Below are 24,848 nucleotides of genomic sequence, written 5' to 3' on the forward strand. Positions count from 1 at the left end.
TCCATCAGCAGTCATTCAAGCCATTCCACCAGCTGACGGGAAAAACATGAGATCACTCCTGAAAAAGTTGAAAACTAACGTGAACGAAGGTTTCGTGCCACCTGGGGTGAGGGAGATTGGTTGGAAAATATGCTCGGAGGCTTTGAAATCACAAACACGTGGTGTTTGCAGAGGCTTTTACGGGTCATTCTCAGACTTGAAGAGTCAGTTAAAGAGCAGATCATCAACGTGTTGCATGTTAGTTTTGACCTGCTACCAGATACTGTAATATTACGCTTGGCTGTGGATGTGTGAGACGAGTCTTCAGCACAAGTTAAACTGGTGTCGTTTTTAGTTGGTCTTGGCAGCGAGGAGAGAAAACTACTTGTTCATCGTGAGATCAGTGTCAGGGCAGCATGTCTCTCTCAGAGGGAAAGACTGAATTTGATAAAGTAAATGAATGGAAACAGCTGTTTGGTTTATTAGGCTGGAAAGAGCCAAACTCTTCAATAGCTACGTAACTTTCTAGCAACTTTTATTTTTGTTTTGAGCTGAATTATATGATTCTAATGAGGAGAAAATTGGATTACATTTGAACTGTCAAATCCTTCTTACGACCTCTTAAAAAAGAGAAACAAGACGTGGCCCTCATTATTCTTTATTAATTGTAATTTTGTGTCATAGTTTTCATGGATCACTTAAACCATTAGCTATATTTATTGTCATTCAGTTGAAAAACTAAATAATCACCTAATTTCTCATTTATCTTATGTACATCATTATATTTGTATGTTTCTTTTCTCTCAAAATCTAATGTTATATTTTGGTAATTTAGGTTTGCATCCTCTTACACATATCAATCCTAATATATATATATATATATATATATATATATATACATTATCTTTTCTGTTTGCTCTTATCTGTTGTAGTAGATGTACACCTATTTTGTTAGGCGACTATACTTGAAAGAAAAATCTATGTAACGAATCAGATTCTCTTTTGTATAACTAGATCTTGTGAGGCTCTCTAATGATCACTAATCCAACAGAGAGAACTCATTTAACCGCAACATCTTATTGAAAGGATGTGATTACTTATTCAGCAGATCAACAAAGTTTGTGCATGACAACCTTCAAAATAGTCCAGCAGTAACAATTGAACCCACCACAATGTGCAGCCTCTGCTACACATATGCCCTTAATGGATGATGACATAAACATTTTTATAGAAAGTGTTCCTATTTTAAACTTTCACTCTTCAGATGTGGTTTGGAGCACACAGTCATTTTAAGACATTATACTGCGACTGTTCCGTGGCTTCAATAAAGCGGAGGACTTTTATTAATCCGATGATCGAGACAGACCTGGAACATTGGGAAATTCGGGAAAGTTCTGAATGATTATCTGGGAACGGGCTTAAAAAGGGAATGCCTTTCTGTTGAGTAGGTTTCCACAAACAAAAGGCAACAGGCTGGCACCACCGTGTTTGATCTGTGAATCTGATCTGGATAAGACCATGTGCCACATGTCTTTCCACAGCATATCACCCAGTGTTAACTGTGGAACTGGAATGTGTCAGTCTGGTTCTGTTTGTGTCAGCGGAGTTATTTTGGAAAGAAGCGTCTATGTCTGGAGTTTGAACAGGTGCTCACCGACCGTGATTAATACTGTTGTAGTCTGAGGTCTGTGACTGTGTATTTGTGGAGCGTGTCGACCCACCAGCTCTGTGACTCTGTAGATGTAGACTTTCCCCTTCTCCAGGCCTCCACTGAAGAACATCGGCGCTGCCACCAAGAGATTGTCGGTCACGCCGTCGCCATCGATATCCAGGGGTGCGATCTCACTGCCGTAATAGGAGCCGATCTTAAATGATACAATGGTCAAGAAAAGAAAAGACTTCAGTAATAAGTCAGGAGGAAGTAGTGTACTAGACAAGTGGACTTTAGTTTGACAGTCCCAAAAACCCCAAAGTCTCTTCAGCCAGATTTCTTTCTCAGACTTAAACCAAATATGTAAATTGATGTACTTTTATGTACGTGTACAGGTTTTAGTGGCATTTTTCTTTCAAAATAATAAATCCAATTAATCCAACAAAATTAAAGAACCACAGCTCAAGGCCCATAGAAGCCTTTCCCTTGAAACCGCCTGGTGTTGTTCAGGATTCTCCTTTGGTTTCCTTCCATTTGGAAGTACCCAGAGTATCACCAAAGATACGTCCGGGAATTATCCAAAAACATGCCAGAGGTACCCCAAATTTCTTTCTTGATGTAGATCTTGGATTACATGATTGAAACTTGAAATAGCAGAAACTGAAGAACTTTTTTTCATTTTAAATACATAAAGACCTAAATAAAGTGAACTCTCTGAACAGGCTTTTTACAGAACATATTCCTGCCGTTAAATGTAAATAAACGCACTGAGAATGTTGCGTCATCTTGTTGAAATGTTGACCCAGATTTATACATTCTTTTTATACGATTCTTGAACCAGAATAAATGAGATATTTTCCTCTTTCAGTGTTACAAACAATGAGGAAATGTGGGGTTGTTAAAAATGTGAGATACTTTTATAGAAGTTCAGAATGTGGGATATTGGCGAAGAGAATGTTGGATCTGTCACTGAATGGAACATCATCTATTGGTTTTCATATTAGGAAACATCTGCATATTATATTTTTTTATCCTCATAAGTTGAAAGATCAAGAAACTCTCATGTTAAAAACATCTGTTCCTCTGAATGGACCGTCGCTGACTACAATGTAAGCTGCTGAGTCTTGCCGTCTCAGACGTCCTGCCAGTGATCAGTGTAGAGCGGACTTCCAAATCCGCTTCAAAGGACGATTCCTGTTAGGGAGTGAGATTCTTTCATCTCTGAGGCTTGTGCATCTTTAAATAGTGCTGTCTTGTGTCCGGGAAAGTTACTCACTGTGTATGCTAGCTTGCAAATCTAGCTGTATCCAATTAAATGATACCATTGGCAAGATCGATACATTAATCCGAAATAAATCATGCAAAAGCTTTCAAACAATTAGAAGTGTCGATATCAAACATTAACAAGGATTCTGAAGAAGATGAATTTGGAGCCAGTGAAGAGTCTGACAGCAAGAATGATGTTCTGTGTCGATCCAGTCAGGGGTGAGTGATGAACATATATTCACCACTAAATGAGCATATTCTCAAAACTGATCTACCTGATGGCCTTTGAGGGAATGTAGGATGGTGAGATTCCCAGAATTCTTCAGGGTGAAGATGATGACTTTGCCAGTGTGGTTGAATCGTGGAGCTCCAGCGACCAGAAGACGACCATTTCTTGACGACACCACAGATGTCACAGTGTATCCTGTTTGGATGACAAGCAATGTTATTTTTTATTCAACAATAACAAAAATCAAATATCATTCAAATAATTGGGATTGATCTGAACGTTATCCCTCTATTTTCTTACTCATTCATTATTGCAAAGTGTGAGGTCACACCTCACACTGAGTCTCTTTAGCTTCACTAATTAACCTCTGTCTTTTTCTGGGCCGATGGAAAACACCAGAAAAACCCCACAGTCAGCAGGACTAACCACGATCCCACCATGTAGCTTTATTAACTGTTAATTTGAAGCCTTGTATTACACTTGACTCGAGTGCTTGACCCTGTAAAAAAAGCGTAACATTTCGATCACCAGCGTTCAGAAAAAACATTTCTCTTCTCCTATTTTGATGACACACATAAAAACATCCACATAATCCTGATATTCTTTTCCACATTCGTCTTTCATCACCATAGACCCTTTTCCCTGAGCACAGCTATCCCTCTAGCTCATGTTTCGACTCGAGTCTTAAACAGATTCCACTGGAGGATCAGCTCTGAGACGAGTCCGTGATGGTTATAGCAGAGGTTTGCAAGAGTGGCGGGAGATAGGGTTTGATTTTTGGGTGCAATGAGGGCAAGCTGGGTTTATTCATAGAAGAGAAGTTATGTGTCATTGCAGTTTCGTGGATTAAGATTAACTAACAGCAAGATTTTACTTAAGTAGATATATATTTTTCTGTCTGTCTTTTGGCTTGACAGCTCCTCACAACGGTGTGATAACGTGGCCCCCCTAGAATATTTGATTGCCCACCCCTGTGATAAGGGAATTTAAAGGAAATGGTCAGAAGGAAAACCACAACAACTGGATCGAATCAGAAGTTTATGGTTTGGGAGGACAGACTTTGTAAGTGGCTTGTTAAAGGAGAACAGAATTAAAGCATGGAACAACCCCTCAGGTTCAAATCTACTCCGAGGAAACAAATATATTTAAATGCTTACTTAACTTAAACCAAATGTAAGTTTAGGTGTCTAGTTTAATCATCTATGAAAGACGGATGAATGTCTTGCATATCCAGTTATAAAACCCAGTAACATGGTGACACTAAAATAAAATTTAGCCTAAGAAAAGGCCAAAATACCATCAACAGGATCTTTTAGTTGAGTGGCTAATATATATCTTTAACCGTTAAATGTTTAAGTAAATTATTTCTGCGACACTTACCCAGGTAGGCACCGTGGTTCTTGAGTTCTTCAGGGAATTCTTGGGCATATGATGACTTAAGAGGGACGACCTTTCCCTGTCGTGTTTCCTTTAGCACGGCTCCATTCCAGTCGTACGCCCCGACAGCACCCACCAGAATACCATCCTGTAGTCCATGGGAATAAAAGTTTAGAGATGTTGCACGAGGTAATGAATCATTTGGATTGATTGATTAGATCATAGATTGCTGTAATTGAGCCGTTTGCTTATAAAACTCAAGTTAAAAATGTCGCCACAATTTCCTCCAACTTGAATTAGAAACCATATGGTGTGATGAAATTAAAAAGCTAATGACTATTTCACCCTGAATCATGGGAGATTTACAGCTTGTTATTACAAAAATAAAACAAAACCCTCTATTAACTTTAGACACACAGGAAGAGAGGGGGGATTTTTCTATATTCTGTGGTTCAACTACTGTGTATCGCTGACATTGTAATTACAGGGTTGCTGTCATTAATGTGCGCACTTTTTTTTTCCTCCTGTTGTACACAATATGCCGACAACACATTTTCCACGATTCGCCCTTTCACCAAATTCACTTCCAGTTTCTTCTTACAAAATGGAATTGTGTGCTCACCGAGTTTGGACCGCGTCGTCCTCTGACAGTAAGTGGCGTTATGTGGTTATCTGTTTTGGTCAGACTGGTTTCCATGGCGAATGAATGAAACCTCAAAACAACCCGAAAACCCTTTTCTATTGCATTTGCACATGCAGGCATGCTACTCTGCCATGTGCTTTGCTCTGGTTAGGAAATGAGGCTTTATTGGTTGTGAAGATGCCAGAGTGGGTCGACATCAACACACAAACATTCGCGGACTGCACTCGGTCACAGCTAGGGGTCTCAATTTAAATGAACTTGCAGGCGGCCTGTGTGTAGTTATCAAACTGGGTGGTCAACTGCAATCTTTGAATAACACATAAAGCATCAGCAGTTTATTGATTTATACATTCGATGTTCAACATGGAAACTACTTGATATGACGAAGCTCCATTACTGACATATCTGGAAAAACGGAAAGTCACTGGCACAGCCGTTTCTGATGAGGTGAAGGGAGACAAAAAGAAAACCACAAAAACGGCAGACATTTGAGACGGCTTTAGTACGAACAGATGATTTGAGGCTCAGGTCTGTGACGGTGAAGAGTTTTACGTAAAAATAATAATACAACATTTATAAATGAAAATGATTTTCACATAAAAGTATTGATGTAAAGACTAGAATGTTTTTATTTATTCGATAAACTATGAATAAATGTTAAATTATTATTAGGGAAAGGGATTTCTATGGTTTGAATAGACAGCCAGTTAAGAAGAAAATAATTTGGCTCCTAGCTTTATGATCATTAAGCTCTCGTCCCCTCATGGTGTTTGACTGACATCATGGAAAGCATTTGCAATTTTCCAGCCACATACATGCTTATGATGCTTCTGCATTAGTCCTGATAAATAGTGTGCTGTGTATTTACACACAAAATCAAATCCTGGAAGCAAAGCAACCAAAAAAAAACTTCTCAAATAAGCACCAATCTTAAAAACGGCCAAGTAAAATATGGCTCGAAATCCATCACTGAAGACAGAGCGCGGTCACGTCAGACTCTGACTTCTAGGGAGAAAAGAAATAAACAACTGATTCCACTGAAAAACTGTCATGATGTGTCTGCGCTTCTCTCTTCTATGTTTCCCTGGGGAACATGTGGTGTCTCATTTCCCATCCCCGGTTGCTTGAAGTGGAAAAAAAAGCCTGTCTTCTCCGTCAGGGGATCCTAAATCAGGACCCCTTAAAGCTCTAGGGCCACACAGCCAGACAGCCGCAGAAGGGCTGATTGGTGATTAATGGCATATTCCGAGGAAGGGTAATGACGTGTCAGAAATTAAGACAATGTGTGCTGCTCTGCATTTTGACAGCTGGGGGGAGACAGCTTGGGAACAACAGTGCATCTTACCTCCACGTTGTGCGAAGAAAACCCGGCCTGGGACATCTGGAGGCCAAACGCTGTTCCGTTCTTACTGGTCCCTGCATAAACAAGTCAGTCAGTTGGACTTTTTACACAGCAGGGAAAATTGATATCTAAACAACACTAAAGCAGGAGCTGAAAAGAGCATTGAAGCCTATTTTCTTCCCTTGAAACCGTCTTCTATTTTCTTTTGGATCGTTTTATGGCGGTTTTCCAACAACTATGTGAACTTTAAGGAGAAAATACCAACAATAGAAACATAGATTAAAGTGTTTTTGCTCTTCAGACAGACATATCTGATAAGCATGAATACACTTTAGGTTTTTCCATTGATTGTGTTGCGACCTCATAATAGTTTGATGTCATTCCTTCCTGCTTTTATTTAAATAACGTCTTTACTCTTTTGGTGCTTTTTCTCTCTTAAAACGTACTTAAATGGCAGCGCTCCTGTTAAAGCAACGTTTGAATGGATACCAGACGCGAAAAACCATTAATTGTGGTCCAGCTCTACTCTTGAAGAATCTTGTTTTAGTTGTTTATTCAATGATCACTTTGTATTTTGTTTTCCTTTGTTGTGTGGTTTTCCTGGTTTTCGTCTTAAATCTGCAGTTTCCCTTGTTATCAGTCCGTATGATTAATGTGTTCTAAAATTCGAGTTCTCTTAATTGTGTCCCATTACTCTTATTTTGGACTTCTATAAATACATTGTATTTATCTTTGTTAATACTTGATGCTCATAAAAGGTGAATGTGCTGTTTATTCATGTCGTTCAGCAACTTCAGGATTCAAGTAATTTTCATCTGAAGAATTTTACTTTGATTTTCCAGACTCAAGCAATTGTGTATCCGACAAAAACATGCTGCAAACCAGAATTAAATCCAAATGTTTTATAGATATAGATATAGAAAGAAGGGTAAAATAATGATGTAAAAAAAGTCTGATGACGCACTTTTCTTTTCATGTTCATTTACGAATGTTAGCATTAGTATTGAAATATTGAATCTCACCTTCCAAACTAAAGATGCGTTCTCCAAGAGCGTCGACGATGTCCTTCAGCGCGGCCTCATCCGTGACGTTAAAGAAGTGTTTGTCGTCTGGGTCACTGGCGATGTACTTGATTTCACTGAGAAAGGCCTCTGGGTTGATTCCTCTTCTGTTGTAGTAACCCAGCACCTATATATATAAATATAAAAAGTTGAAGACCATATCACTTTTTTAAAGTTTGGTGATCTTATGGGTTACAATGAACTTCGTGAACTGAACATATCTTCAACCGTCTTTGGTTATTTACTCTGAGCAAAACACAAAACCATTTCTTTCACGACTAAATGACATCAGACGTGTTTCTCAGAAGGACTGATGCCGCTGATGGAATTAAGTGTGCCATTGGTTATTGGCACCAGAGGCAATACGGAATCATGAGGTTTGGACGGGATCCTTGACAACTTTTATTGCACTTTTCTTAACGCTTATATGTTCAAGACATTGTGGCTGAAAGTGTTTCTTGGCTTTCCGTCTTCTCTTAGATGTCAAAAGATGTGTTTCGACAGATGAGGTCATGAAATCATTTTCTTAATATCACCACGGAAACCAAGGAACCTGCCAACAGGTAACGGTTGCCAAAGTAAAGAAGAAATGCAAACTCACGGCGACAGCGTAACGTGTGATCCCATCCTTCTCGCTCTCTTCAATGGCCTGCTGAAGGTCTGGACTGTCATGTGACTCTCCGTCGGTGATCACTATCATCACTTTCTTGGCTCCGCGACGACCCCCTTGTTTGAAAGCTTCAGCGCTGTGGTATTGACAAGGGGAACGTTAGCAAACAGAAGAGCCGTCAAATGATGGCGTCAAATTCTTTTACCGCGCTGTGTTGATGCCAAGCGCCGTGTTGGTCTCTTCGCCGCCGCGCTGGTGAATACTGCGAGCTCTCTTCACCACTTCGTCAACGGATTTGTAGTCACTGAGTTTGAACTCGTGGACAACCTTCTCCCCATACTGCACAACGCCAACCTGAAATGTCAAGTCACATTTTAGATAGATTAGACGTGATGGACTCGAGTCATACAACATATTTGTAGAAGGTAGGAGTTATAAGATAACTTTTGAAAGACGTGACAAACACTTATTGGGTCTAAATACATCTTTTTTTCTTGACTTTCAAAATGTTGCCCACTATCACCTCTTTCTTTATTGAAATGTTTTTTGGAAAACTTTGGACTTTGGATCAACTTATAATGATGGGCTTCTGGTTCCAAGTATGCATCATTATTATGTCAAGCACTTTACAAATAAATCAGGATACTGATTGACTGCATATCTCTTAAAATTCTTAAAAAATAGTATTATTCATGCTGGCATGTGAGCTAATGACCTGTATTTATTTATGTGTATTCAAAACAATATATATCCAATATCTTAATGTCACAGCAAGCACTTATCTTTCCACACAAGATAAACACAAAGAAAATGTAAATTGTCATAAGACATCTAAAATACAAACTGTCTATTGACATATATTGGTATTAATATTATTTTAAATAAACAAACACAATATATATACTTTAAATCAAGTTATTTGTCAACTGCGACTCATCCCATTGAATAAAATGAGACTAAAAACTAAAAAGTGTAGTGGCAGCATGTGTCAGATCATTTTGTCTTCCTCACCTGGATTTGACCTGGACCGATATGGAACTTCTGAAGAATGTTGATGAGAAAGGCCTGCACTTCATACCAGGGGTAGATAGAGTTTGAACCATCAAGTACAATCACTATGTCCATGTAGGTCTCGCACTCTGGGGAAAAAAATAACGAGAGTTCAGAGCTAAAGACTTGACAGTCCTAACATCAACCATGATTAGACAATATACGGATAGAAGACAGGATCCTTCAACTCACTCTGAAATGCTGGTGATATTGTTCTGGAAAACTTAAAGCTGGCGTTGACTCGGGAGCATATTCCAGTGCTGTAGTAAGAGCTGCCACATTCATAGGACCATAGAGGACCACAGGCCTGAAACGTCGACGCAGAGATTTAAGGATTATGCAAACAGCGTCGATGATCTCAGCCTCCTTCTGTTAAATCCAGGTCATGTTCTCAGAAAATTCTTGCAGCGAGACAGCCGTGGAATTAAAATACAATTTTGTGGGATTGCATGTTTTTCCATTTAGGCCATTCAGATTTCAGTGAATGAATGTTCAGACAAAGAAGAATTATTCAGGGAAAGTCAGGCAGGAATATGGAAGAGTTCCCACCACAAAACTGTTGTCGATGGGGTTAGAAGTCAGCGTCATTCCGAGCCGCATCTTGTCCTTCCGCTCGGATACATTGGTCAGTGAGATCCTTCCTTAAGGTGAAAAAAAGGGGAGAATCCAAAGATGAGCTCATGCACACATAGACACGTATGCACTTTACCTTCGAACACCATCTGGGATTCAGTGGTTTGTTATTGCTGTCTAGCCAGCTAAAGTTGCAACTACAGAGTCAGAACCCTCTCCATGTGCCAAGCTAACCAGAGCAACACATGTGTGACTCAAGTCAGGAGACTTGCAGGGTAAAACACACATGTGGAAATGTATATAAACGAAGGGGGAAAAAAACCAGCAAATTGTGGAATGCCTGGAATTAAAGACGTGTGCATCACATATGACACCATGTTGGCTACTGGGAAATGCACAGATATAGATTGTTTAAGGGCTGAATAACTTCTTTTTTTCAGGATTTTTTTCATTAGAATCCCGCAGTATTTGGCTTAAATAAATGAAAGGATTGCTGAAGAATGACTTCCAATTTTTCGTGAGTGAAAAGGGAATTTCAAAAGTATAATCCTGGTATCACGAATTGACATTTCCTTGAAGAACCAAAAATAGAAGCAAAACCTAAACGACAAAGATCTTTATCTCCATTCCATCCCATCCCAGCTTTTTTTATTCAGGAAACAGTCATTTTTGTTAAGATAAATAATGATACTTTACCCAAGTTCAGTTTTGAGCAGCCGTTGCCATTGATTCGTTTGCTGAGGGAACATTTGTATACGTCTCCGGTCTGATGGTGTCCGTTCGTTTCATACGGCGCACCAACTAATATCCTGTAACAAAAACACAAGAAATGACGGTGAAATCAGCACTTTAAACCAGAAATAAAGGAGAAATTGAAATATTGCAAACAATCATAATTAAGTAGATTCTGATAAATATTATGAAAATTAAAACATATTTAATACTTTGTAATGTACTTCAGTTTTGTGGTCAGTACAGCCTCACTTAAAAATCAAGAATAAAGATGTCTAGAGTTTTGACTTTCAGGAACAGGGGAGATCATAAAGGACCTTAAAGGAAACAGCTGCTTCTCTACCAACACACATCACCGAAGGGAACCATGAGTTAACAAACTTATATCATAAATGGATTAATCAATTGAACAGATGACTGGCTCAAATTTTGTCCCATTTTTTGTGTCGACTCAGGACCAGTATTAGTTGAATCCAACTAGATTCCCACAGCTTGAAAAATAGAAATCTGGAGTTAAAAGCATCAACAGTGCAACAATTGAAGTTCACAGCGGAAACAGTGGTCAAAAGATTTACTCGGAATTATACGATGCCCCACAGGATAGAAACCAAAAACCACTTTATGGGAAAAGCAGATATTTTCGCTAATCCTACGTTGTCACATTGTCGGGTTCATTCTTTTTTAATCATTGTTAAATCCACATCATAGATTTGCTGCTCAGCATTAGGTACGTGTGATAGTTTGGTTTGGTTTGACATGTTTAGGAAAACATTTTTACTATTTGACACTTACAGAAGCCACACAGGAAATAAGGTTAAAAGTCAAAAGAATCCACCGACTTCACATCAAAGAGTGACTCATGTGGAAGTCAGCTTTACTGTTATTGCTCTTGAGGCCAACTTTTAGAGTCCCACTGAATCTGGAAGTTATTTTCATCACACTAACTGTGACACTGCCCATATTTTCACAGCTATTAATATCACCATCATTACTTCTGCCTTCGCTGTCTTGCCGGGCCAGTAATGAGCAGGAGTTCAAGGCAGGATACATCCGTCCTACTGATGAATAGAGTCCATTGTTGCTTATGACTTGGATGGCTCTGGACCTCCTGGATTTCACCAGAAGCTGTTCAAACAATCATGTTCCAGGCATCATTAGTGTCCAACTGGAGTCCCAGTGCATCATCAATGGACGAATGTTTATGACTCCAAAGAGGCAAAACTAGTGACTGTGAGCTACTCTTGAACACTTTTACGATAAACTAACTGGTGGTCTGGCTTATAGTACTTTTTGAAGACCATCATGTATAAGAGAAGCATCAGAGATCCAATTGTATTTCTTGGGTTTCACATTCTTTTAAATAAATATCTTTAAGAGATGAAGTATCTCTAAGAAAATTAGATTTTTCTTTTCATTTTCTTTTTAATAATGCACAACGGTGTCGGAATTTCAATAGGGGTCATGCCAATGAACTTTTATTGGTAAAGTAACACTTTTAGTCAGCAAGATAGAGGTCGGTTGAATTAATGAAATGTTTAAAAGTGTAGTCATTGAGTCAGATGAGCTTCAACATTAGCTATTGCTTTCAACCTTATATTTATTGTCCAAATGGCCAACTATTGTGTGTACAGTATGAACGGATCATGTTGATATGGACAACTTTTAACATTTTAATTATGTATTCTAAAAGAAAAAACTACAACTACAGTCAACAGCCATTAATGGTAATATATCAAGGAGGTTTTTGGTTTGATTCCCTTGGTTTGGAACAAACTGGGGTACTTTGGATTGTGTGGGTTTTCATCACACAATCTAGAATGTATATTGGTGATTTAACACCCAATTAATGACTAATATTGCTATTATACATCTTAGGCGGAGAAAGTTTATTTCATAATCAGACCATTGCTTTTTAAAATATCAGCCAAAACTGCATATTTAACTGCATAGAGATTCAATTTTATTTTTTAAGACATATAATTTATGAAATAAAGGAAAAAAAACAACTGTTGATGACTTGAGTTTGAAAGACAACATATTTTAAATGCCGAAATACTTCAGAGAACAGTGCTGTAACAGCATTAACCTGCGGGAGCAGGGAGAGTTCAGGACTCCGCTTAGGGGACCCAGTTGAACGGTAGAAAAATAAACATTGAACCTGTAAAAAGTGGGAGCCTTCAGAGGTTTGTGGGTCAGGTATGCAGATCTGTGTGGTTCATCGGTCAAGAAGTTCTCTTGCCAGATGGATGTGGATCAGCCATCTGTTTAGCTTTTCACAGACTCAATAAGAGTAAGAATGAAATATATTATTATTAAATATTATTATACAATAAAGTTCAGGAAATACAGAACAAATAAGATAAGTAAAGAATGTTGAATGTTTTAGTTTCTAATCTTTATACCCACATGTCTGTCCAATCTGTACTAACCTCATAAGAAGGAAAAAATATGAAAATAGATAAGAAATTATTGATCTGAAAAATACTAATTAAGTCAGTATTATTTGGTGACCAGAATGAATGACTGCAATATTGCAAATATCTAAAGGTAGGATATAGACTAAAGAGAAATAAGGAGTTTTCAGCCAACTTACATTTTGAGAAGTTGTTGAATTGATAAAAAATGATTCAGTTTCATGGCTAGTCCACCTCCAATGATCAATAATACTCAAATAATTCTGCCAAAGGTTAATTCTGGACCCAACAGGACAGTACACAGGTCCACGGAGTCCATGTCAATCATTTTCTCATTTTCAAGTCCTTATTCTTGGGATGCAAGGGTCCGAGGACACTGATGTCTATTCCAGCTTAAACTGGCAAAAGATGAAGGGCATTCTGGATTTATGACCTGTCCATTGCAGGGCACGTACGAAGTCAGATGGTGCAGCATTTATCCTTATATATAATGGTGTTTTATTTATTTTAAAAATATATTAATTGCAAGTTAAAAAGGTTTTTCTATTTAATATTCGATTTTAATTTGTATGGGACTTCTTTGCAGAGAAGTCAAGAAACTGTCAGGTTATCTAGGAACACGAGCTGCCGAAGACATGAAAGCAACTGTAAACACCTTGTCTAAGCCCACTGTTTCCAAGCTACAATTTCTTTTTTTTTTCTTTTTAAAAAGACAGACTTTCAGCTGCAGGTCTGTCTTACTTCAGGTTTTAGTCATAAAACCAACTTTTTCCTTTTTTCCGCCACAAAGTCACTTGCCAGCTGAGATCCAGTTTCTATTCAAACACGCAGCTGAAGCTTTGGAGAAATCTGAAAATTCTGGAAAATGTGATGGAAAGTGCTGTTGGTGCAGATGCTCACTGACAACTTAAATGATTGTGGCAATTTAAGCTTGGCTTAGGTGGAGCCTTTGGAGAGGAAAGAAGGCATAAGAAAGTGAAGATGCCATATTGTTCCCGATGAAGAAATAGTTATTAGAAATTGGAAAATGACTGGGCAAGAAGAATGATGGATTTTGGGCAACATTGAAAGAAAAAAATATTTATTGGCTAATACATTAAGTTCAGTGGAGCATTTCTACTTCAACCTCTCAACACCTCTGTCACTATCATGGCACTATTTTCTCAACCATCAATCAATCCAAAACCAAAATATATAATATCAATGAAAGATTTGACAACTCAGAAAGCATTAAAATTTATTTTAAATAATCTCCTAAATCAAAATCTAATAGAGACAACTTAAAAACCCACCAGATTTCCTTTATTCCTCAGCTCAACACAATAAATCATTACAATTGATCATTAAAGTTACATCAGTGCTTTAAAAAAAGAGCAGTAGTTATGTTTTGTCAGTAACTCATACTTGCTTTTCTCCTGCAGGTGCAATTTTCTGACTACAAACAAACTTTTACGCTTCGCTCAAATAAAAACATGGGGAAAAAAGGACACCAGAGGTTTGAAGTTCGATCCAGCTAGACTGAAAGTGTCCTCCTTGAAAAGCCATTACGAAGCATGTCCAAGATCAAATCAATCCACTTTTTTACTCCAGACTTTTTTCTATTCAAAAGATCTCAAATGTTTCCATGTCTACAGCTGCAATATATGTATTCTCTTGTCAAACTTGAATGAAGTGAGTTTACATGATCATCCAATCGGAGGACAGAACAAAATGACACCTGCTCAAATACTTTGTAATCTGAATATGATCGTTCAAAGCAACTTTCATTAATAACCAGGACTTGAAAAATACTGCAGAAGTGGAAGAATCCTACACCAGAACATGTATTTACATACTTTTTGTGGTGGAAGCAGGTTAAATGAGAGAAACAAAGTGAAATGACGAGAATAACAGGAGAAACCGTACAAAAAAAATCATGTAGGAGACCAATAGCAGAAGCTTCTGATGATTCTTACACCTTCAGAGAAAGCCTTGGAAAGAGTTGGTCTAATGATAATGCTATGCTCAGAGAACGGTGCTTATGATACTGCAATTATCTGCTATATTCAAAGTTATAACACTGTCATCGAATGAGTTATATTAAAAGAGAATTAAAAACTATAACTGATAACACTTTAAAGATGATATCAGACCATTATCTTGTTATTTACTTGACCCAATATCTAATGTTTCACACCGTAAGTTACCAATTATGAATGTTTCTTTATTTTTCGTAGCATATCTAACATCGTAACAATGATATGAAGGTCTAATGAATTGTGATGAATTGCGACCTTCTAATAGACCCGCCCTGGACTCTGCTGCCCTACTCTACTCTATCCTCTCATCTTTTCTCTCACTGTAACCTCCCTCACTCTTTCTGTCTACCCCCCATCCCACCTCCCAGCCAGTTGCAGCAGGAGGCTGTCAACACTGGGTCTGGTTCTGCTCAAGGTTTCTGCCTTCTAAAAGGAAGTTTTTCCTCGCCACTACCACACTGTGATTCACTCATTGTTGAATTTTTGGGGTCAGTTTTGGGATCTTGACCTTAAACAAAATAGTAACTTTGCATTGTATTTCTGGGGGTATTTAGGAGTACGACTTAGATTTGATCTGTGAGAAGGAAGTATTGTCCAGAAGATCTTGCAAAGTCCAACACAGTTCCTGACATAATGATGACGATCACCCCAGTCCAGCTGAGAATTTTCAGATAATAACAAACACCACGTCCGCACACAAGCTCTTTTAGGATGAGCCACAGCTGTGTGTCTCTTTGCTCTTCTTATTAGAGCCAAAACCCAGTGTACGGAGCAGTCTTGTGTGGTGGAAAATATGTGGCTTCCAAGTTGTGGGCGAGGGTATTAAAAGAACAGAGACTGTAATAATAAATATAAATGTGAAAGAAATCGTCACCTGACAAGGATGAGCAGAAGACGAGGCACAAATTAAACATGTGTCTGTGATGATGTATTTTCTATTTAAATGTTTATTTGCTGCTGATGAATACATGAACCAACAAAAGCAGCACAAACCACAATCCTCTTCACTGTCTAGTGTTCATTTCATTTGTCACCACTTTGGTGGACATTCTGTGTATCTTCCCCCCACAGAGCAAGAAAAACAAGACATTTATTATCTTTACTGACTCATTTTTCACTAGAATATCAAATGTTTTGATAATAGGAGGAATGTTCGAGTTAGAAAACTTCTACGCCCACACACAAACAGAAAGTGTTAGTCAGCTGCTGAGACATAAACACATTAATCAGTTACTTCGATGAACATATTTGTTGGCTAACTCCGACAACTGTTAGGTTCAGATAATTTGTTTCTCATCCTGACCGGTTCTTTTTCTTCTTTCCTTCCTATCACTGATTAAGTCAAAGTTGACATTCATATTACTTGACAAGAATCCCATCTTGTACTGTATCTTACTGATAATGAACACATCAATCTTAACTGATTTAAAGACTTGCATCATCATTTTAACACGTGACTTTTAGGTCACCATGCAATGTTTTTTATTTCTCTCTCCAGCAGTCAATAAGTTCCATGTCCGACAAGTTGCCAAAAGGATGATTATTAACATTTCTACTTCAAGAGCTACAGCAGGTTCAAATCTCAAACAACAGACACATTCCTTCTTAAACCTTGTATTGTTGTACAAACACGCAACGATATCGCCTGCTGTGGAGATAATTGACATCTTAAAAAAGCAGCACAATAAATAACTGGAATTAAAACCTGATTCATTTAAGATGTTTTATGAGGTTTAGTGCTGAAAAAACGAGAAGAACTTGATTATAGGTTGTGAAGTTTAAGAGTTTAAACAATGAAACAAAAAGTTTATATGATCCAGCAAATGTATTTTTCTTGAAAACAGCTTGAATCCAGACTAACAATCTTATTTATTCGGGTAGAATACATTCCAACAAAGTCCCTCCAAAAAGCTGCTTGAATTCAACTTACTTAGTCCTAAAAGTCATTGATATTGATGCCAATAATAAGGGGAAAATAGTTAAAAGATTCCACACATTAATGGAAACACCTTCAGTTAGGGACAAAACTTGAGCCTGAAATAATAAACGAATGGTTTTTTCTACATCACAGTGAAGCAGAAACACATGGATTGTCTGCCGGCGACCAAATTGAAGTTGCACGAATATTTTCTCCTCAGATGACATTTTGCCGCAAACGTCATCCATTGAAATGTATGCATAAGCAGATATAATGAAAAACACATCTCCACACAGGAGCGATGTTCAGACCAGGCACAGCACCAGACGACTACTTGCCAGCGCACATATTTCTGGGGTAAACTAACTCTGGATTGTTCACTGTGCCAGTTGGCTAATAATAGCACACAGCACCGGGAGTCAGTCTGGCCTGTGAGGTAATATGATGAATGTGCCGTATCCAGATCAGGAGAAACTAGTCTGGCGAGCACATTTCAACAGAAGGAAACTTTGCACACCACAGGAGTCGAGCTGTAGATCACAATCACTGGGAGGGAAACTCGTCCGTCTCACTGCCAAATCTGTCTGGCAGCGCATCAAATCTGGGATTGTGTTTCAATTAGAATATGATTGTCTTTGACTATTAGCATCAGTGCATATGGAGGGCACATGGATTTTTGCTTCTTTCCTAAATAACACTGTTCAATTATCAGTGACACAAAGTCAAGAGGAAACATCTGAATAAGGAAGTCATAAAAGTCTGGTGTGTCCTTTGTCTCTTGACCTGTGTAGCTGGACTTCAGCCTCCAAGAGAATAGTGGAAAGGATTTTATCAATCTGTGAAATATAAATTTTATATTACTGTATACCTTTTCTTAAACATTTCTTTGGACATGTTTGACACATGATATATTCAGCATTTACAGGATCAGTTTCAATCACATCAGAAAATGAGGTAAAATAAACTTAAGTGTTTTACTCATGACTAAGTCCTTCATTTTATCTCAAGCAAAACATTGTGTTTAAAATATACAGCATCTCAAACAATGCAGCTTTGTGCCTACTTAAATATTGAAACTAATCAACTTATTATTCTTCATCTTAAAATTCAAATAACTTAATTAAGATTTATTACTGCTTTGAACCTTTACCGGGAAAAACCAAAGGAAGTCAGTTATCCTACTTAATCTAGAATCTTCTTTTCTTTTCAAATTGTTGAGGTCTTTTTAGGTCTTTTGGCACAAAGTTTGGATATTTTAGATACAATTTATGAGCAAATAAATGAGCAAATAAATTAGCTTTTGTATTAATCTCCATTAAAAGAAACTTTTGAGGCACTACAGATTAAAAGGAAAAGTTTCACTTAAACAGCATATATTGGGTTTTTTAACAGTAATGACTTGAAAAAAGTCAGTTTTTCAACAGATAACCGATCAGTTATCATTATTTTAAACTAAAACACCAGCACTCTCTGTCCGTGAAAGTTCTCATTCTTCCAGGTCATGGTTATCCAAGTGCTTCGAAAGCGAGTCAACTGTTGTAGGAAGAAGTTTCACCATCGTAGAAGCTTCTTCAGTTCCAGATGAGTTGGGGTAAGAGTCTGTATACTTGTTGACAGAACTCACCATTTCTCTCCTCCTGCAGCCACATGTTGTTGAACCGTGTATCCAAACTGAGCTTGTTTGGGACCTTTGATGATCCGGTGATGTCTTGTGTCGATGTTGAAGCAGTCATGGAACACTGAAAAAAGAAAACACATCAATCATGAGTGGATCTCTCAATATGACGAAAAAAATCTCATTTTGTTTATCTTGTAGAGGATGAAGAGCTGAAACGAGCTCATGGCTGATGTTGCTTCTGATTTATTGGGATGTTTGATCTGAACAGGAGTGAGGCGCAGGAAAGGATTCACTGTCTGATCAAAGAAAATCTGTTTTCTCAATTCCTGAACCAAACTGTGTCCCGATCAGGTCAGACAGGTGTCAGAAAGAAGACTGTTTTACGTTAAAATACCAACGACAGCAGGTATTTATTGACCATGTCCCCCATCTAACAATGCTGACAGCTTCATTTGGCATCTGTTTCCATCAGGAGCACGACCTCCATCACTTCTGAACGCGATCTTTTTACCACCTGTTAGAACTCTTTGTCACAGTACAAAGATCATGTTTTCAAACTTTGGATGCAGATTAAAAGCTCTGTAGAGAAGAACATTCTTTGACTAAACCAGCTCTGATTTTAAGCATTCATAATAGTGATCTCACATCATTTTTGGGCTGAAAGCTCAAAGACGTCTGGTAAAAACTACACCATTCTGGTTCATGGCGAAGACTCTGGTTCCAACACTGTGGTGTTTATATAATTCCTGCCCTCACGCTCACTCTCCTCTCACTGTTTACTCCCTCTTTCTCCCTTTGAGGAGACGATGTGGTGAATTTCAAACAATAATAAGATGGAAATTTTTTGCTGCCGGGCACACGGTGGCGCAGTGGTTAGCACGATCCAGCAGGAATGTTGCCGGTTCGCTTCCAGGTTGGGATGTGGAGTTTGTATGTCCTCCCAGTGCTGTGTGGGTTTACTCCAGGAACTCCGGTTTCCTCCCACAGACCAAAAACGTACAGAGGTTGATTGGGAACTTAGGGGTGAATGGTTGTGTGTCTTTGTGACCGACTGGCTTCCTGTCCAGGGTGTCCCCAGCCTCTCGCCCGAAGACACAGGGATAGGCTCCAGCCCCCTGAAAACCCCATTAGGGAACAAGCGGCACCGAAAATTAATGTCTTATCTTCCAATCAATTGGATATGATTCAAATTTTTAGCCCATATCATTTCCAGAAAAAGTGACGATCAAATGTATTCATCATTAAATCAAGTTGATTGTTTAAACTGAGTGAGATGTGGAGAAGCTGCCGTTTTAGAAGTATCTTTTTTTTCAGCAGAAACGTCATGTCGTCTACATTTCTCGCGCTGATCCAAAGAATAAACAGTGAACGAAACATCTCTTGCTGTTTCCTTGCCAAGCCTCAGTTGCATCAATGATGATAATCCCAGATTTAACAATCCAGTCTTGAAGCTCCCGCACGAATTGATCGGCACAATCAGAGTCTGTTTCAGTACGCCCTTGTTCAAATAAATGGCCATCAATGCCACTCAGGTTCTTGGTGTAAATATTGACATGTTCACCCTGTGGCTCATTTCCTGCAGCATGAATGCTTCAAATGTTCAGCTGGCCTTTTATCCCGCTTCTAAACATCCTGCTGCAGTTTCTGTTTATCTGAGGACATTAAGGGGTCTACTGAAAATAGATGGAAGGGAATAGATATGTGTATGAAAAATAAATGCTCACAGCTCTTTGTGTAACACAGAGAACATTTTTCAAGCATTTTCAGCAACTGTGGAATACTTTGGTCACGAGGCGTGTAACCCGATGACTTTAACGCATAGAGTTATATTTCCTGAGAAAGAAAGGTCACTATAGACACGTTTGAGGGCGAAATTCCTGGGTGAAAGAAGTAAATGGAGGTGATCCAGTTTCCATTTTGTAATACTAATGTGGCAGAAAATGTTATTTCCAAGTAGTATCGGCAGGTCCTCGGTCAAGGTCTTGCTGTGTTTCCTGTGTACCCACCTCCGTGCCCAGACAAATAAACCTCACGCCTGTGGCTGCCGCTGGTGCGACCGACATTAGTCCGCTGTTGCTGCCTTTGGCCTGACACCAAGCTGCAGGAGTTTGACCAGACCTGGCAACCACAGTGGTACCTGCACACTGGAGTCTGTATGTACCATATAGTTTAGTTTAGTTTATGTATGGATCATACTTTCCTTCATGTAGATACTGACCCGAACATGTTTTAAAGGAACAATAACGTGAAAACCCAACTCTCCTGACTCACATGTTTCAAATGTTGAAGTCCTCATCTCCAAGATGCAGTAAGTCTCTCATCATGACAATATTTTGAAGTTAATACTTTATAAAGTTCTCACCCGTCTGAAAACTCAGCGAACAAGAGGTTACAAGAGCGGAGTCCATTATGACGTAATAATGTCTTCACTCCTCCTCCAGCCAGCTGTTACCTCGCCTGGTTGTTTATAAAACAAGACCCTTGGAGGTGAAGACTTCCGGGATTGATGACACATGGTGACAATCCTTGATGTTTGACCATCATGCCACTATTTTCAGTGGGCGGGGCTTAAGCACATTTTATAATATATCAATAATAATAATAATATAAGCCTTACATCTTTAATACAAAGAAGAAAATGGTTCTTAATTGATAACGATTAAAAAAAACAAAAAAAAACACAAAACATTTGGGTCCAATTTACTCATAGCCCTGACATAAATATTAATAAACACAACTAGATTTTAACTTTGTTTGTCTTACTTTCATTCATTGAAAACTACTTTTATTAGATGGTTTCTTAGATGCTTCTTACGTGACAAAATAGCATGGCATGCACAATTTTATATCTCGCTATTAGAAAAGTAAAGACAAATCTAAAAAAGAATCATGAATACATACCAAGCTCCATGAATGTCGGAAAAGAGATATTAACATGCATTCAGAATGGACGACCCATGGAGGATATAATAGGAGTTCAACTGTTAAAATGTTCAAGCAACAAACAATAAATCATAGGGGACGTCTTGGAACACTTGGAGGAAGCATATGCAAGTGGTTGAAGCAAAAAAACAATCCAAAAAGAGCTAAACTATTAAACTAAACTAATAAACTATTAAGTCCTCTGATTTGTAAACAAGCTGCTGGTGTGTTTTAAATGAAAATAAATCAGATTCCTGGGTAACCTGTCTTTGTTAATTATGAAAGTCTTGAGCTATAAGTATGATCCTTGTTCAGGTACATCATACCAGTTACACTTCAAGTCAAAATGATATTTTCGTTTATTATCTTCATCGTATTCATATTTCTGGGTCAATCCCAGTTATTTAGGGAAAAAGACAGGATTCGTCTGTTTGTGTGATTATTGCAATGGAGGGAACATTTCTTCTTGAAAAGTAACGTTCAAAAACATTTCAATCCAAATAACTTTCTAAGCAGACAATTAAAAAATCGAGTATCAATCGCAAATCACATGATAACAATAAAGCGTTTTGATAATGCTGGGATGCACAAGACATCTTGAACAGATGTTTGCAATAATGATTTACAAGATGTTAATTAACTCAGCCAACAAACTTCTCTGCGAGACTCACAGTCTTGATCCAATTACACAATCACACCAAGTTTGAGAAAGACTTCTAGGCACAGCAAAAGTATGTAGAATAAAACAGAGTGTGTTACACATCTGTGGATTTAATGTCCCAGTTTTAAACCCAGAACCAGAACCAGAAAGAATTAAAAAGTCCATCTCCAATTCCTTAACTGCACTAAACAATTTCCCGAAGGAGACCTCCTGAGGGATCAATAAAGTTCTACCTTACCTTACCTTATATGTTATTTATTTTCACCTATTTTTGTTGTGAATATATGTTATTATTTTGTCTCTTTTGACACATCCTGCTAATCAATCATTTTTACCTATAGTTTAATTTAAAACCCTTTCATAAAACCAAATTGAACTTGATCATAATCGTATCCAAGTACTGTACATGTATATTAATGCTAAGAATATCCATAAAAACAGCACTTTTACCATCTCCTGGTGAGATAATGACACAATTAGGTCTTATGTAGTTTAAAGCCAATATTCAAAAAGGTTCATTTTGTCTGTTTCCTCATCTTCAACTGTTAAATTTGTATGATCGGAAATTGTGATTGATAACTAATTAAGATACATAACTAGTACAATATAAGAAAGAGCCCTTAAATCAAACCATTTCTACCATAAGCAAAAATATGTATGATCTCACAAAGATAAACACAATACATTATTTTTTTAAATTATTCTGATTACGTTGACAGACTCAGTACAATGTTGATGTCCTCCCTGAACCTGCCGAGTCTTCAGACCCTCCCCTTCAGTCAAGCAGCATGAATCCATCGAGGATTATTTATTTCTATAGGTGAATACAAGGTTTAAATTGACACTGACGACACAGATAGTGTGCGTCATTTCTCGATTAAGGAGTATACAGTGGCAGGACAGAAACAAACTAATATTTTAATTAACTTTTTTTTTTTTTTTAATGTGTAAACCCAGCTTGTGAAGGACTTGGGGCAAACAAGGTCGACCTCACATCGGTCACGGTGGATCTTCTCAAGTCGACGACTCAAATTTGACTAAATATTTAGAATAAAGAGGTTTCCGTTCCATGCTTTGGTATTTATAAATGCCTAAACCTGTTTCGCTCGGGGATTCTTGTGTACAGAGAAAGTGAAGGAATGAAAAAAACTGTTGTGCGGTTTGTGGACTTCCATGGTTACAGTATATACAGTATCAACTCTGAGTGTGTATCAAAATGTGGTTCCATTTCTCAACACATTGAGTTCTGTTTTCGGAGTAAGTGCAATGGTGCTGGCAGCTTTATTAGTCTGGTTACAGCTTGTAGCAACAGTCGATATGTTTTTTACAACTTGAAAAAAAAAGCATATTGCCTGCTATACCGCCTCACTCTTTCCCCCAGACTGCACGAGTCCCTGGTAGAGTGATTTCACCCGCAATTGACCACAGCTCGGGCAGGAGTCCAAAACCTCTGCTAGTTAAGTTTAATATGTAAAGATATTATCATTTGAGAGGACGTTTCCATCGCCAGCGAGGCACGGAGCACCTCTGCGGACCGGTGGAGGACGTCATCGCCCCCCCAAGTTCAGCCTCGAGTGTGGTCACAGTAGCAGCATGTCAGTGGGTCAGCGTGCCAGACTGTGATGTCATTCTTCAGGAGAGAGCGATAATTTACACAATTCATCCAGCATTGATACACATTGAGGATTGATGTTGATATTTAAGATGTTTTTAAATCAACATTTGTTTGTACATTAGTTTAAAGGGATGGCGGTTCAACAGCTGCCGTAGGGAGTCAAAGTTGAACCACAAGTGATACATTTGAATCAAATTGATATAAGAAAAAAATAAAAGGTAAGGTAAGGTAAGGTAAAACTTTATTGAAATTGTTTTTCCCAATAGCCACAGAAAATACAGCAATTTTTCATAAAAAATAAATCAAAATAAAATAAGAACAAGAACATTTTGCAGTTTTTTTACTTTTCCCTCTTCTGTCATTCACCATGTTTTTACCCTTAGCCATTTGAACTTGAGATAAATGAAGCTAAAAGTTACAATTCAAATGTCACATGGCACAAAATAAAACTTGGGAACAAACTTCTTATACCAAAAAAAACATACCTAACTGCTGGCTGCAAATCCAAAGCAGAAAGACGTAGTAGTACTCCATATGTCCCGCGAGGCAAGTGTGCGCGGCGACTGCTGCCGAGTGTGTGTGTGGTGGTGGGCCGATGCAGGGAGGCCCGGTGGAGAGCACAGTTAAAGATCCCACTTCTGATTGACTCCTTCTCCTCGCGCAAGTGCTGCCTATATGTTTGGAGGAGGAGGAGGGATCTGCTGCTGAGGAAGGAGGCTCACACTGCACGGCAGACTTCTGCCTCTTTCCTCCTTCTCACAGCAAATAAACGCCTCGTCCAACTCTGCTGTTTATCCTTTTGATGGGTTAAACTCTTTGTTATTTTAAAGGTTCGGGAAAAGCTCTTTGTGTTTGTAAACAGCTGCTTTCCTTGGACTCCCTTGCTTTTCTTGTACTGTTGCTTCAAAAAAGTCATATTTATATATATAAATATAATTAATATACTGTATATTCACTTGTAAAACCAAAAACTGCATGTGTGGTTGTGTGGTGAAGATGTAGAACATAAGGGCGTTTAGGTCATATTGGGATGTCCACACTCGATCCTTTCAACACTTTAAAAGGCATCAGCACATCCGGAGGAAACCCAAGCATGAACTGAAATAACAAGAACTTCACAGAGGAAGGAGACAACCTATGTGCCAATATAATGCCTTTTTTCTTCATTA

At 38.2% G+C, this 24,848-nt stretch overlaps 1 protein-coding gene across 1 annotated transcript in view; it reads right to left on the bottom strand.

Moving 5' to 3' along the window:
* itga11a (integrin, alpha 11a) overlaps window positions 1–24,288 on the bottom strand; it is a 38,036-nt gene extending 13,748 nt beyond the window's left edge. Inside the window, exons 1-13 of the mRNA XM_087794299.1 lie at window positions 24,165–24,288; window positions 18,488–18,602; window positions 10,478–10,590; window positions 9,758–9,849; window positions 9,401–9,515; window positions 9,170–9,297; window positions 8,364–8,512; window positions 8,150–8,294; window positions 7,510–7,675; window positions 6,491–6,561; window positions 4,506–4,650; window positions 3,172–3,320; window positions 1,701–1,844 (exon numbers count right to left, since the gene is read on the bottom strand). Of these exons, the coding sequence (XP_087650425.1) occupies window positions 1,701–1,844; window positions 3,172–3,320; window positions 4,506–4,650; window positions 6,491–6,561; window positions 7,510–7,675; window positions 8,150–8,294; window positions 8,364–8,512; window positions 9,170–9,297; window positions 9,401–9,515; window positions 9,758–9,849; window positions 10,478–10,590; window positions 18,488–18,602; window positions 24,165–24,213 (1,581 nt within the window). The 5' untranslated portion in view covers window positions 24,214–24,288. The remainder of the gene's footprint in view (window positions 1–1,700; window positions 1,845–3,171; window positions 3,321–4,505; window positions 4,651–6,490; window positions 6,562–7,509; window positions 7,676–8,149; window positions 8,295–8,363; window positions 8,513–9,169; window positions 9,298–9,400; window positions 9,516–9,757; window positions 9,850–10,477; window positions 10,591–18,487; window positions 18,603–24,164) is intronic.
* Window positions 24,289–24,848: the final 560 nt, after the last annotated feature.

This window comes from Callionymus lyra, chromosome 6 (assembly GCF_982586985.1).
Source record: "Callionymus lyra chromosome 6, fCalLyr1.hap1.1, whole genome shotgun sequence".
NCBI lineage: Eukaryota > Metazoa > Chordata > Actinopteri > Syngnathiformes > Callionymidae > Callionymus > Callionymus lyra.